This window comes from Mugil cephalus, chromosome 21 (genome assembly GCF_022458985.1).
Source record: "Mugil cephalus isolate CIBA_MC_2020 chromosome 21, CIBA_Mcephalus_1.1, whole genome shotgun sequence".
Taxonomy (NCBI): domain Eukaryota; kingdom Metazoa; phylum Chordata; class Actinopteri; order Mugiliformes; family Mugilidae; genus Mugil; species Mugil cephalus.
In genome coordinates, this window is record NC_061790.1 from 12,534,205 (window position 1) to 12,548,742 (window position 14,538).

Genomic DNA, 14,538 nt, shown 5'->3' on the forward strand with positions numbered 1-14,538 from the left:
TGACTCTCTCTCACACACACACGCACACGCAGACACACACACACACACACGCTGTACAGCTGTGAGAGGGAAACTCGGTTTGACGTCACAGGGTCGCTAGGCAACTTGCCGCCGCGGTAGTGAAGATTTTCCACTGCAGTGTGCAGTACGTGTGTGCGATATCTTGTGCGCTTGGGTTACAGTTGTGCGGACAGAGAAAGGTTTTCTCGTTCAGTGCAGTCCATCACAACAGCTCTGTTTTTGAAGTGGAGATGAGTCACGGCTGGATTAACAGAAGTTAGAGACGGACGGTGAAGATTAATGAGAGGGTCAGCGTGTGACCGCTTCTCAAAGGCCCTTTTAAAGGGGATGTGAGTCAAAGTGACACAAGTTACAGTATGGTTGTGAAAGCAAAACAGGGATAAGTGCAGGGAAGCACATTCAACTAGCAAAAGTTCAAAAGTGATATGTGCAGAGGGCGTGTCGATGATGGCGTATGTGTTTTAATTTAGTTACGGAGGTATGGGTGTAGTCTTCTTACCCGAGGACAAGTTTGTTTATATGACGGAGCTGTGTATTTAATAGGCGCAACTTTTCAACAAATGAATGGCGTATCGAAAAACGCAAAGCATCACACGCGTTACACACCGTGAGTAACAACACGGCGTCTGCCTCATGTGTAGTGTGACTTTCAAAAGTCCTGCCCCACTTCCATTTCACTGTGGCTTCTGTTCCACTAATTTAAATTTCTCTCATCAATCTGTACTCACGCACAAAAAATAAATATGCTGAATGTACGCACTACTTACTAAGCCTGATGTCTTATTAGCATGAGACAATAAAATCACCCAGTTGTTGCTGCACATTTATTAAACAGTCTGAAGATGAATGATTACTCAACCTAGTTCATGATTAATATTCTGCAGATGTTGATGGACTGATTGACTGGCTGTTAAAAGAAATTCGATGATTCAATTTGATAGTAAAGACCTTTGAATGCAAACACACTCATTACGATCAGAGCCTCGTGTGTCCGACCATGCTGATGTATCCCACGATTCTCATTCATTTCTTCCATTTCTCTGAAATGTTATTCAGCCAGGCGGATATTTTGTATAGTTACTTTAATCTTTATTGTCTTAAATCCTCTAATGGCTAGACTTAATATTACATTCCCAAATATTTGCATTCGCATCAAGATGTTTAGTTCCAAACTACTCTAATGTGGGTGGCAGCTTAACGTTAATTTACACAGAAAAGCAAACAAGTGTCATCTAACTAAAGGCTCACATCTGAGGCTGACGAGAGTCTTCTCCTCTTTTTAATCCGTGAAACTCAACTGAAATCTTGCAGAGCGAAAAGAAAAAGAGAGAAACACTGATGCCAATCTATGGCAGGTGTCCTTTTGTTGCACATTTACCCAAACTAGAAAAACCTTGGCAGCACATATGTTCCTTCTAAACTTGGAGAGATGCCCAGCTGTCAAAGGATCAGCCAAATTGTGTCTATATATGGCTCTGTTCAGATTCCAGCCTCTTCCACTTACACACTTAAAAAGTGACTTGATATGATCCAAACATAAATGACCGTAACAAAGGAGATCTGTGTTTGTACAAAACAAAAACGTCACGCTGACTTGTGGGGGAATAATTCAAAAGAATGCATATTTATTAAACCCACTGTGGGTGACAAATATATCCACAGTGACGCAGAGCTCTTGAAAACTGATGAATGTATTTTTGAGAGAGAGTGTGGGGAATATTCCTTTTCTTAAACATCGGTGTGCGTATAGTCGTACCTGAGCTGCACTCTTCACACATCTGTACATTTCCTGGTACGTCTTCAAATGATTTATGCTATGAAAGATGCCCCTAAAGTATTTTGTTTTCATTGTCAGATGCCAGATAATGCTCATTTCTGCCTCCAAAGTTCCCCAACAAGTAGAGAAACGTGTCCCTTCACGTCAACACAACATAGCGAGTGTACAGTACACACTGTGCCCCTTCTCCTGTCTGTGTCTATACCAGCTTTCTCTGTGGCCCACTCCGTTTTTCTGTCTTTCTTACTCTCTCAGTATCACTCCTCGTCTCTCTATCCTCTCTCCTACATGCCTCCCACACAGGCGAGCATGCTTTATGTGTTTCTGCACGTTTGCCTCTTGCGCACATACACCAGGTTTCCTTAAAGTACGGATCAGGAACTGTGACGAGCTACAGACAAGAACATGCGTAACCCACATGTTTGACAGCTCCGTGCTATAAAGGGGGGGGGGGGATCTAGACTTTTACTACAGTTGCCAACTACAAATCTGTCTCTTTCTTTGCCTGGATAGAAAAAACAAAACAAAAACAATGCCCGGAAATATGCAAAGAGTGATACAAACACTATTCAAATCCGCCAGCCAAGTTCGTTTAAGCAAATGCACGGCAGCGCAAGCCACACAGGAGAGCTCGGACGGTGGTGGGGGATTATTCGATTAAACGTGCAAGCCACTCTAAATGTATACATTTGCACAATATAAAAACTACGCGGTTAAACTACCACGTCATGCACTTAATGTTTTGATGCTGCTGTCTTTTAACAAGGAGCACTTCTCTCTCTTAAAGCAATTGAAAACATAATTTGCATCACAAAGTCCTTAAAAGAGGGATACGTTCGCGACCGTCACTCTGTTTCAGGAACAGTGGCAAAATCAGTTATACAATCCTTCGTTAAAAGTCGCGTTTCAAAGCAGAAGTGAGCGAGATGGCCTCATGAACTTTTCCTGGCTACAAATAAAAGCTTATCTGCGCACCCACCTACACCTTCCTTCACACACACACACACACACACACACACACACACACACAGCATCAACAGGCTTCAACCTTGTCTTTGAACTGTGTCCAAATGTGGGCACAGCCCAAGTGTGTGTGACTGGCATTTTCTTCTTCTGTCTTTTTCTTTTTCTATCGCCCGCACCATCTTTTACAGACACTCCTACACGGGCACAGGTTGAGGAACAGAGCGAGTCTCGCCGCTGTCAAAGATTACTCAGGCAGAGCTCAGGCCAATTTGACACAGGAGCACTCAGCAACACGCACAGGCACACTCGAACAAACAAAAACGAGGTGCACAATTAGGAGACTTCCGATCCAACCCCGATCCACGTTGACTCTTTCTGGTCTGTATTGTGTCATGTCTGTGGTGTTGTTTTGTCATTGTGTGTGTGTGTGTGTGTGTGTGTGTGTGTGTGTGTGTGTGTGTGCATGTGCATGCGTGCTCCCTATTTTGTTAACAACACAATTCTTTGGAAGCGATGATGGTGTCCCTACGCTATGATTTGCACAACTTGACGACAATGCAGATGTGGAAAAAACAAGAGACTCATGCCAAGACAAGTTATTTTCAAGAAAAGATTAATTGCAACATTACTGCACCAGGCAGGTCTTGAGTTGTGGATGCGAATAAAATTAAACTTCATTGAAGCAACTGAAGGATCCAACGCGCTGATGTAAAGTGGGTAGTTCGCTAACTTTTGTGTATTTACTGCATTTATTTATCACGCATTCATTGGCTAGTCATCACTGTACAGTATATAAAACCTTACTATGGTATTTATGTGACGCTTTACGTGGATGTAATGCACTTTATTCATGGTAACTTCCCAAATTTTAAATATTTTACATATTTAAACACCCTATGTTCAACAGTCACAATGATTTTGCTCATTTAATCCTGGAGACGGGGTATTTTATATTTTCTGGTGTAATTTTGTGAGGGATCGGTTAAGAGGACAGATGAAATTGGGTTGAATTCTCTGAGAAGCAGTCATAGGCGGGAACGACTACTTCTCAATGAATCCAACCTAATTTCCGACCAAAACACTGGATCTATTTGTGGTGTCCAACTTCGTCAACAGAAGCGCTCTGCTGTGGGCCGCAGAGTTTGGAACGTGTTACAACTACAACACCAGCTGTCATTTGTTCGTTCAGTTCAATATTTAATTTCCTTGTACGACTCAAAAAACAAAGTACCATCCCATGGGAACATAACTGTCTCATTGTCAGACCTCTTCATAGCCCTATTTGCTGATGGTTATTTTGTCCCTATAATAAATGTACTTCTTGTTGTTTGCTGACTAGTATACAGACTTTCCAGGCATGATTATCCAGTGAGAATAGTCTTCTGTGTTTGATGCAGAGGTGTAGGAACAGTGTGTGTATGTGCCAGCTGAGATTGTCCTGAGGTCAACAAAATAACTTTCGTGATATTACAATCTCTCCAAATTGTTGTGCTTTGTGAAACTCATGTCTTCGAACTATTTTTACATCACCAAGGATCAGCTGTGCTGAGAAACTCTCAAGACCCTGCGAGTTGATTTTGAAGTGGGGTTTTCTCCTGGAAGCCAAGGGAAGCCATGCTTCCTCTCTCTTTTTTTTTTTTTTTATCAGACTGTAGCTGACATTAAATGAAAACACTCTTCTCGACAGTTGCGTCAATTCTCTGTTGCCTCATTTCGTCTCTTTCTTATCTCTTTTCTCTAATTATTCATTTAAGTGCCGTCCTAAATGAATACGTAGCCAAATACGGCATTGCAAAATACGGTATTGCACTGTTGTGCAAAGACTCCAGAGTTGGGTTCCCTTGTCGAAAAAAAAGAAACAACGATAAACCAATCAGGTGAGGCCGCCGTTATGACATTACTCACCTGTGATTGGCCAGGACTGTGTCAAGGGAAGCCAGCCACTCTTTGGCTTCCCTTGGACTCAGGCCAACATAGTACCATCGTCACCCATCACATGAAATTACGTAAGATTCGCAACTTTGTGCTGGCATTTCATTAGCAAAATGAGCTAACGAAAGGAGGATTTGGAGTATTTTGTAAACTATTCTACAAAAGTGCCTCTTCAGGTTGTGATTACATTTGTGAATGAATGCTATTTTTATCACTATCGAATCTGCACGGTGCATTAAGCTGTGGTTCTGGGCGGCTGAGTAAATACGTTTTTTTTTTTAAAAGTCAAGTCGAGAGGACAATGCATGTGTGCGTGAGGGAGGGCCAGCTCATTCCATTACATGAAATAGCGGCACGCTGCAGTTTTATGTCCCCCACCCCATGAAAAGCACGCAGATCAGAGTTTCTGTCTCACTTGACTTCCTCAAAAAAAAAATCCCCACAGGCATTGTTTGGAAGCTGCGCTGAAATAAACCTGAATCAATGAGAAAATTGGGAAAATACGTATTTTAAAAACTTGAATTAACTAATAAATGGCTGTGGGTCATGTAATGTGTAGGCACAAGCGATTGGTTCAACAAATGGTGCAAAGCAACTGTCCTTTAAAGTTATTGGCTGAAGTTCACAGAGAATTCATCTAGTTCTTTGTCTTCTCCTTTGGGGATTATAAAGGGCAATGTTGGGGCAAGTTTCTAAATATGACCAGTCAAAAGTAAGTTATAGACAGAGGCACGCACGCTCTCAAACTTCTACTCACCGCTTTCTGTTGAGAACTGAGGAGTGCAGGGTTAAGAAGGAGCTCTCCTTTCTCCGTATCACTGGAAATATCATCCTCCGATTCCTCCCAAGAAGAAGAGAAGCCGGCGGAGGAGGCGGAGGAGGAAGACAGCTTCCTGAGAGAGCGAGTGGAGAAGTTTGGACTGGAGCTAGAAGTGGGGCTCGGGGTGCAGCATCGTCCTTGGTCTGAGCCTTCAGAAGTTTGAGGTTGGCTTTCCTGGCCGTGGTCAGTTATTATGACTGCAGGGATGGAGGGAGGAATGGAGGAAGAGTGGTTGGAGGCGAGATCAGGGATGTCCAACAAACAGGAGTTCTCACTAGCTCGTCTTTCCAGCCTGTTTCCTTCCGTCTGAAGCAGCGTTTTTTCGTCGGTCGCGTCTTTTTTGGTCCGTTCTGTTTCATCTTCCACAGTTTGTTTGTTTCCTACCTCCCCTCGAGCTCTCTCTTCCTCCTTTTCTCTCAGTACTTCTCCTTCTTTTTTCTCTCCGTCCGTTGTTGCGTCTTTGACTAATGTCCCAGATGAACTTTGAACAAAAAGTCCATCTAAACAGGGAGCCTGCATCATTGTTTCTGGGTGGCAGTCATTACCATCAACCAGTGTCTTGTCCTCTGGATTTGTTTTAGTAGCACTGCTCTCCCTCTCACCTCCTTCTCTCCTTTCTCTTTCAGTTGTTTCTTCCTCCCGGTCTCTCCCATTTTGGACAACAGAGGGAACTTTAGTTTCTTGTGGGTGGGTCATTGGGTATTCAAAAACTGTGTTTCCTTGGCTGAGATGGGAAGGGGTTTGGCTCGTCGCTCGTCTGGGAGACCGGGGGCTACGCTGGAGCTCACTATTAAGCACCTGGGCACGAATCCCAGAAATGTGGGCCTCGAAAATGCCCACTTTTCCCCTGACCTGAAAGACACAGAGAAAGCGAGGGTCGTAACTGAAGCTACAGTTTGGTTTCCTTGGTGTAACTGTAAGTTAGCTGCGTTTTTTTTTTTTTTTTTCCATCTTGGTGTAGGCAGCTTATCACTGAGCAGGTGTATTAACAACCTTATCTGATGTGAGAAAGATGAACTGGAATGCAAGTCAAAACAAAGCACCAATATTAAGGAACTTAAGAAATACTATCATATTCCATGTCTGGCACTACACAGGCTGTTTTAAAAAATGAACAGTTGGCAAGCTGTGAATTCAATGTGACTGTGACGGTCTGCAGTTTCACAGAGAGCGTTAATGTACGCTGGCTTCTCACTGTAAACAGAGAGGCATGAAGAGAAGCAAGCAAGAACTTGAAATTGAAGCGTGTGTGTGACATCTTCACAACATATAAGAGAAAAAAGGCTATGCTGTCTATTGATTTTTGTCGTTTTAATTCCGAACAATCTGCACTGACATGAGCTCGGTCCATCTGTAGATTAATACCAACAATAAAAGGTTAGAAAACACGCTGCTTGATTTCATGATGAATAACCTTAAGTGATAAATGGAAATTGATGAAATTGTGAACAAAGGAGCCATTATTTATTAACCTTAATTTAACCTTGGATATCCCACTAAGGTTAGCGACTTCTTTTTCCATGATGCCGTGAACCAAGGGAGTACCATTACAAATTTTGGACAGTTGAATCTTGGAAACATTAGTCTGGGAACCAGACGGATCTGAGTGCTCACGTTACATTCGCTCTGGCAGAATCCATTTGGCCCTCATTTCATTCAAACACATTTCCAACGGGTTTGCCAGTGCCGGGCCAATGCCAACCATTTATCAAATATGGGTATGAGTGTGACTGTACAAAGGAGTGTCACTGAGGGAACTGAGATGGCTACGTCACGTGTTTTGTTGCTCTGACTGGTCGTGGGCCCGGCCAATTGCGTAAAGAGGCATTTTGGTCTGCGTTATCAAAAACGAACTGAGCAGCTCCACATGATTTTGCATCCGGGGCTTTTTTCTGCTGAAGAAGCTTTGTTTAAAATGAAATGTAAGGTAACAGCTCTTCCGCAGAATGACAGGGAGTGGACGTCAAGTTGTGAGTCCAGACACGTTTTTTTTTTTTTTTTTTTTTTTTTTATTATTATTGCTGCTCCGCTTTCCAAGCTTGAGTAATTGTTTTAGGATCCTCACCAACAGCAGAGGCAGAGAGAGAGCGAGCAGTGATTAATGGCATTGTTATGATCTGCTCAGTATATCAAAACTAGTAAATCCTTCAGAGTTTTAATACATTTCCTTATATTGCATAAAGACGCTTAGAAGCAGAGAGACAGGAGGGACAGGATAATACATACGAGACAGAGAAGGAGGCACGTGTAATAATCACCTCGACGTTCTGCAGCTCTCTGTGAATCTGAAGCAGCTGTGCCTGGCGTCTCCGCTCCTCTCGTTTCTCTCCTCCCGCCGTCTCTCCGCCCCTCTCCTCTAGCCCGTCTCCTTCGGCCCTCCCTTCACCACCGGGTGAGCTCAGACGTCGGACGCGCTGGCCCACATTGACGCCCAGGAGCTCTGGGCTTCTCGGGGAGGGGGAGCGAGCGCGGGGTGCGGGGCTTAGGTTGAGCGGGGACGAAGGGGGGAAGACAAAGGTCTGACCGAAGCTTCTAGGGCTCGTCTAAAGGGAGACAAAAAAAGACGAATAAAGAGCCGAACCGAAACTCGAATAAGGTAAAGATGAGAGACACACCGAGCGATATGTCCCGAAAAACTGCAAGTGTCAACAAAAGCAGCTATTTGGGTTTCTTTCCATTGTTTGTGCAGCTACTTTAGAATTTTCCTAAACCTACAGCGTGGGGTTTTTAACATAAACGTTCGTTACATTCACGCCCTCGCTCTCGGCAGTAGAGAGGGACAACTGTCACAGTGGGATAGATAACAGCAACCGGGAGCATTGAGTGAGGCAAAGCCTATGGTGGGAAAACATGGGAAGTATCCAAGAGAACTTTCTGATGCTCAGGTGAAAAAACAAACTCTCTGGATTACAGTCTGAAAAAGAAGAGATCAACAATGAACATACACACACACATTTATCGTTGGCGCAGGTGAACGTAAAAAAGCACTTTCAGTTGAAAGTAAAAATAAAAGCATAAAAATAGAAAATACAAGCAAAGCAGTTTTTTTTATTGTGTGTTTGTTTTTTTTAATGTCAGCAGTTAAAATAAGAAACAAGTTACACGACAATATCCAGCGTTTCGATTATTTTGTGAGACTGTAGGGGGTGAGGCCTGGCACTTGAGGCGTGGCTCTCAAAACATTCTTAATTATGGGATGTGATAGCAGCAGTGACGCACAAGATGTCCAACTGAGACCAAAAAATTCCTGAAGAAGAGTTTCGCTTCGATAAGTTCCACTTTCATTTTCGCCACTGCACCCACAAAGTTATTTAAGTTATGCGAGACATGTCGCGCTGCTTCCAGTTAATTGTAATGGGACGGGAAACACCGATGCCTATCACGCGACGGCTCAAACTTGCTGGTGTTTTAATGTAAATCATGACGTTTTTTGAGAATGTCAGTGGTATTTAACCATCTGGAGGCGGGTGTGGTGACTGAGCTACCTTGGGACTGGTTGGGCTGTAGAGACCTCCACCTCCACCGAGTAACTGGCAGTAGGTGCTCCGATCTGGAACTGGCAGCACAGGTCTGGCCACTGGGTTGGTTCTGGCTCGGGAGGAGGTACTAGAGGAGCCTGACTGGGTGTGAAACTGATTACTGCTGCAGAAAAAGGGAGGAGAGGGCAGGATTAATCTGTATGTACAGCACTGTAAAAGGAGAATAACACCTCAACATAGACTGTAGGTAAGCAAATTGTAAAACTTGATACTTAATATGTTGTGAGAAGCTCCCAAAGCTGAAATTATAAATAAACAACAGATAAAGAGGAATAAAGGGGGATATATTAAGAGATGTAATTATTAACTTAATAGAAAGAAAAAGTCATCTTGCCAGTCTGGTCTAACAGCTTCTGAGTGGCAACAAACCATAATGACCATTTAAAGTATGCACTTCCGCTACAGAGACTCCTCAGTTAAAAAAAACAAACAAAAAACAAAACGATACAGTCACAAAAAAAATCTGAAAAGGCAAAGGACAGGTGAGACCTATAAAATGAAATGATACCTGTTCATGACTCCAAGCCCATTCAGGTTCAGGGCAGAGGCTGCCATTCCCACGGCCGGGCCAGGGGCTTTGAGCGCTGGGTACACATCTGACAATCTCCCCTGAAGCCGCCGGGAGCCGCTTCAATCTGTACCCGCCACTGACAATAAAAAAAAAAAAAAAAAAAAAAAAAAGGACCAGGGAAGTTTATTTCATTTCATCCAACCTTTGTAAATCAGATTTAAAGTTATGGAAAAACTTTATCAGACCAGCGTATTTCAGCTGGTGACCTTCATCAGGCTCATCCAATTTATTAAAAGCTCCTTCTGTCCAAAGAGGACAGAGACTAGAAGTCATATTTTTCCATTCCTGGAAAACCCAAACTGCGTTACGGACAAAGACGATCATTCATCTAGTCCTGTTGTTGACCCAAAACAAAGATGTCACAGTCAACAAAATAAATGGAAAAATAACAGAGAAAGAGAACAGGTGAAGTTACACTGGAGAAAAACGAGCAGGAAACAACTTGCCTTTTCTCCTGCAACGTTCTACAAAAGAGATTTTTAAGACGCTCATTTGAATAAAACAGCTGATTTATTACACAGCCCGGTAGTTGCTCAGCATTTTTCATGACATCTCTGAAACCCCGCTTAGTGTTTCAGGGCAAGAAGAAACTCATTCTCATCAACCTGTCAGTGCGCCGCTCTGCTCAGTCTTGTCACCCTGCGCTCCTTCCTTGAAATTAGGGTAAATAAAATACCTTGAAGGCAACATTCTTTCAGTGGGAAAATGAGGGAGCCACGTGGAAAAGGGCGGGGAGATGGAGATAGAAGCCGGCAGAGTGGGAGATTGCGTCAGGGCGGGCGGGTGGCGGGAGAGAAAATCAGGGAGGTAGAGAGAGATAAAAAAAAAAAGTAGCAGCAGAAGTAAACACAGGGGTCTTTAAAGACGGAGAGAGAAACGTGTTCAAAATGGATTAAAAAAAAATAGATGGAGAAAAGGTTACAGCTGGTCTGTGGAATCTCCTTGTTATGACGTGATGCAGATGCTGCCCAGAGTCAGTGACTTAAGATTTCTCCTTTTGCAAACAACACAGCAAGACGTAAATTTCAGGCTGCACCTTTGCGTTTATTCTTTTGTATTTGTATGAAAAACCGTTGTGGATACAATCATTTGAAATATGACGCTTAATTTGTGTAAATATGACAAAACAGGAGCAACGTCCATTCACAATACGGCAAAATAACGCTCTGTTTAGTTAGGGTTCGGACTCGGCATCACGTCCTGCTGTTGAAATCAGCCATGCAAATAAGCTTCAGCGTGCAACAGGGGCTGACGGCCAGTGTCTGATGCGCAGCGGACAGAGACGTCTCTAACACGGCCAGTGCGCTCATCTGCAAGTCTTTTCCAGTTTGTTTTATATGCGGCAGCGTGCGAGAAAGAGGTTCAAATCCTTATTACGACATTCCAATTGTCAGTGACCACCTTTAAGAGAAATTGATGAGTCACAGATTACGTATTTTTTAACAGGCACACCGACACATCGTAGCTACTCCTGAACAGCCAACGTAATTACTAGAAATCAAGACCTTTTCAGGCCGTTTGCAGTTCTCGAGCTATTTGAAGCGTGTCGGTGACAGAAACTGCCGTGACATATGTTTTGATAGTTGATAAGTTAAGACATCAGGTCATCGACCACAGGGTAAACACGAGCTTTCCATTGGTTAGAGAGAGAGAGAGGGAGAGACAGAGAGAGAGAGAGAGAGAGGGAGAGGGAGGGAGAGAGAGAGAGATCAACGATCTGAATGGTCTCTCGAGTAACTTACTAACCACCAGTTCTGCTTTTGTCACACTGCATAATCTCTTTGCTCGCTTTATTTATTAAATGGCCACAAAGTTTTAATCACAACAACACGAAGGCCCGCATGACATAGGAAAGGGGACAGCGCAGGACGCAGACCGAGCGAGCTGGACGAGAGAAGGAGAAGAAAGGAAGGAAAGAGAGGCGTTTGCAAGCTATTTCGGTTCGGCTGTCTTTTCTGAACCTTTCATGCAGAAGTAGTGGATTTACTTTCTGTGAAACAGCAAGTGTGTAATGAAGCAGCACTGGGCACTAGGAACCATTTTCACACTGCATGCCACACATGGTTAGCTGCAACAGAAAGACTTTTTTTTTTTTCGGTCTTTGCACTGAATAACATCTCTCAATTTGGAATTGTGAGCTCGAATAAAACGGACAATTTCAACACAGGCCCCATCGCCTACAAATGACTACAAGAGGAAAATTAAAAAATATGAAATATAAAGAGATCCTGAAAAGCTAAACGACACATTTAATTTCTATTGATTGATGCGTCCTACTTAACATAATAATTCCCAAAAACGTACACATGCTCAACTTTACTCGTGCTTTGGTCTTGTGCATTTTGCTGACATTACAACCACTTTTAACGTGTATTAGTGACAGGACGGTGAAGTAATCCATCACCACGAGGAGGCCCCTAAACACAGGTCTACTTTTACAGGAATGCACAAAAGCGCTGCTATAGCAACATACTGCAACAGCACATTTAAACACTGTCACCATCACACTGGCATCACCACATATAAACTACTTCAGAGTGTTGCAGTGCAGCCTAACGTCAGAGTGAGTAGGACGGCGTGAGCGTCCAAACTGTCCACTTGCCTACACGAGTGGGCAATAAACCTGCACAGTGTGTTGAGATGTTGATGGTATCTCAGAATTTACAAGCAGGTATAATAAGGAGCTTCACAGTGCAGTGCATGTATCTTCACTGCACTCCTTACTCTATGTAAACCCCTTTCACATGTGTGTGAGGTTATAGGCGACGCTTATTTGTGGCAATACTGGATTTTTGTATTGTGTTTTTCATTTATTCTACTCGATCAGAAAAGAATTTCCTTAAATTTCCCACAAACACGATAAAACAGACGAAAAATCTAAAATTACACACACAGCAATGGATAACTTTTTATCCGTGATGCCCTCTCCTAGCTGATGGGATCACACACACTGGGTCCGTTAACGGGAGAAGGACTAGACTGGGCCTTATATGGGACCCAGACAAAACTAGACACGTAGAAATGAGTTGATTAATTTTGTCAAAGTCAGTTTTCAATTGTTTGACTGTTTTACTCTTATATCTGTGTTGATATTTTGTGCCGGTCGGGACAAGAGGCCTGAAAAAGAATAATATTTACGTTGGTATACTGGACTACTTTAAGACATTTTATTTACCAAACAAATAGGTAAGACTTATTTATAGACGAAACAAAAATAAATCTTACGTGCAGCCGCAAAAAATATTCGCGACCTAATCCAATGAATGAACCTGTGACGGCTTGATGCTGCGTTATGGTCCGATCTGGCTGCAAGTTGGTGAAATAATTTGGTAATAAAAGCCAGATCTTCCATCTGTCCCGGGTCTCTTTTCAGGACAGGATGTCCACATCAATAAAGTAGTTGAGGCAAATTTGCATAACGTAGAAAAACTAGTTGTTTTAACTCATGTGAGCGTCAATATTTGAGTTTCAGTTTTCCAGCATATTAGTTAAATACAGTTGCTGGAGGCGAACAGGCAGATCAAACAGATTAGACAAGTTATTTGGACACGTTTAATTTTAATGACTTGAGTTGTTTTGGAAAATTGGATGAGGTGGCGTGCAGCCAAACTCCAGTCAAATGCATGGGATGCCTTATTTATCACTGTTAATCTGTTTATCACTGACAGGCAGCTGCATTCACAAACTATTGGTATGTATCATGTGGGGATTCTCCAGCAGACTAAATGCCTTCGCGGTATTAATTGCTTAACAGTTTTCAAACAGCTCGAGTAGCCAGTTACTGGAAGAATAGCTGTGCATGTGGTCCTAACTACCAGCAGCTTTCACTCCCCATTCAGAGGAGGTGGTGCTATTAAATAGTAATAAACCAAACTTTCACACAGCATCGATCTCAGACATGAGGTCTTGACGTGACAGCACCTTACCTCAGCCCCGTCCCGTGCCCCTCCAAAAGCCTCTCCGCTTGAGCTTTATTACTGCCAGATATCACCAGCAGCAGCAGCAGCAGCAGCAACAATGATGAGTCCTCTCTGTCAAACTCGGAGCATGGAAGAGACACCAGCCGTCGTGCACTGACTCGACCCCTCCTCTTGTGCGGTTTGGGTTTCTTCCATGAACGAACTTGCTCGACGCAGCCGCCGGTCCCCACTTTTCTTTACGCTTCTTCACCTTTTCACCCTCCCCTCCCCTCCAAAAAAAAGAAAAAAAAAAAAAAAAAGAAAGAAGAAGCCTCCTCTACGAAATAAGATTTCAAAAGAAAAGAATGTCCCTTTTGTCACACGAGCATCTGGCTGTGGCGAAGAAGGAGGCGAACTTCAACTTTCGGGCCCGACCTTCAACGACGCATTCTTTCGCAGCTCGCCGTCGGGACGAGAGGTTGTTCTCGGGGAGGTTTCTGTTGTCATGTGTTGCTCGACACCTCTCCGTGTTCGTAGTAAGGCGCTGTTTGTCTGAGTGTTTGAAGCCGGAAGCGACCAAGCAGACTCTCTCTCTCTCTCTCTCTCTCTCTCTCTCTCTCTCTCTACCCCTCTTTCTCTTCTCCCCCCCTCCTACTCTCTCTGGTTCACTGGAAGGATAAAAAACTGAAAAGCTGAGCGCGTGCTCGTCCAACCATTTGTAGACGCACGTGCCGTGGCAGGGAACTCCTCAGATGGATGTGCGCGAGCGCGTGCGCCATCTCAGCTTTTAGTTCAGGTGCCAGCTGATTATGTGCACTGATGGAAGCAAATGCGTTGTGCGGCACCAGTCCTGCACTAAATGTCCACTCGTGGCTGTTACAATGTTTGGTCTGTGTTAAAACGGCATCAGAAAAAGTGGTTATTCAGCTGTGTGATCGTTTGGGTTGATGTAGTTTTGTGGTGCAGCGTTATTTAGCCTAGCCCACTGATTAAAATGTGGTGGTTAAAACAAT

At 43.5% G+C, this 14,538-nt stretch overlaps 1 protein-coding gene across 3 annotated transcripts in view; it reads right to left on the reverse strand.

Moving 5' to 3' along the window:
* The window catches only part of itpkb (inositol-trisphosphate 3-kinase B), a 28,812-nt gene extending 14,702 nt beyond the window's left edge, over positions 1-14,110 (reverse strand). Inside the window, exons 1-5 of one of the 3 annotated variants that reach the window (XM_047573895.1) lie at positions 13,553-14,110; positions 9,564-9,702; positions 9,002-9,155; positions 7,775-8,059; positions 5,454-6,368 (exon numbers count right to left, since the gene is read on the reverse strand). In XM_047573895.1, the coding sequence (XP_047429851.1) occupies positions 5,454-6,368; positions 7,775-8,059; positions 9,002-9,155; positions 9,564-9,610 (1,401 nt within the window). In that variant the 5' untranslated portion in view covers positions 9,611-9,702; positions 13,553-14,110. Of the gene's footprint in view, positions 1-5,453; positions 6,369-7,774; positions 8,060-9,001; positions 9,159-9,563; positions 9,703-12,851; positions 12,948-13,552 lie in introns of those variants that run through there. The other 2 variants (XM_047573893.1, XM_047573894.1) reach the window with 2 other exon arrangements.
* Between the last annotated feature and the right edge of the window lie 428 nt (positions 14,111-14,538).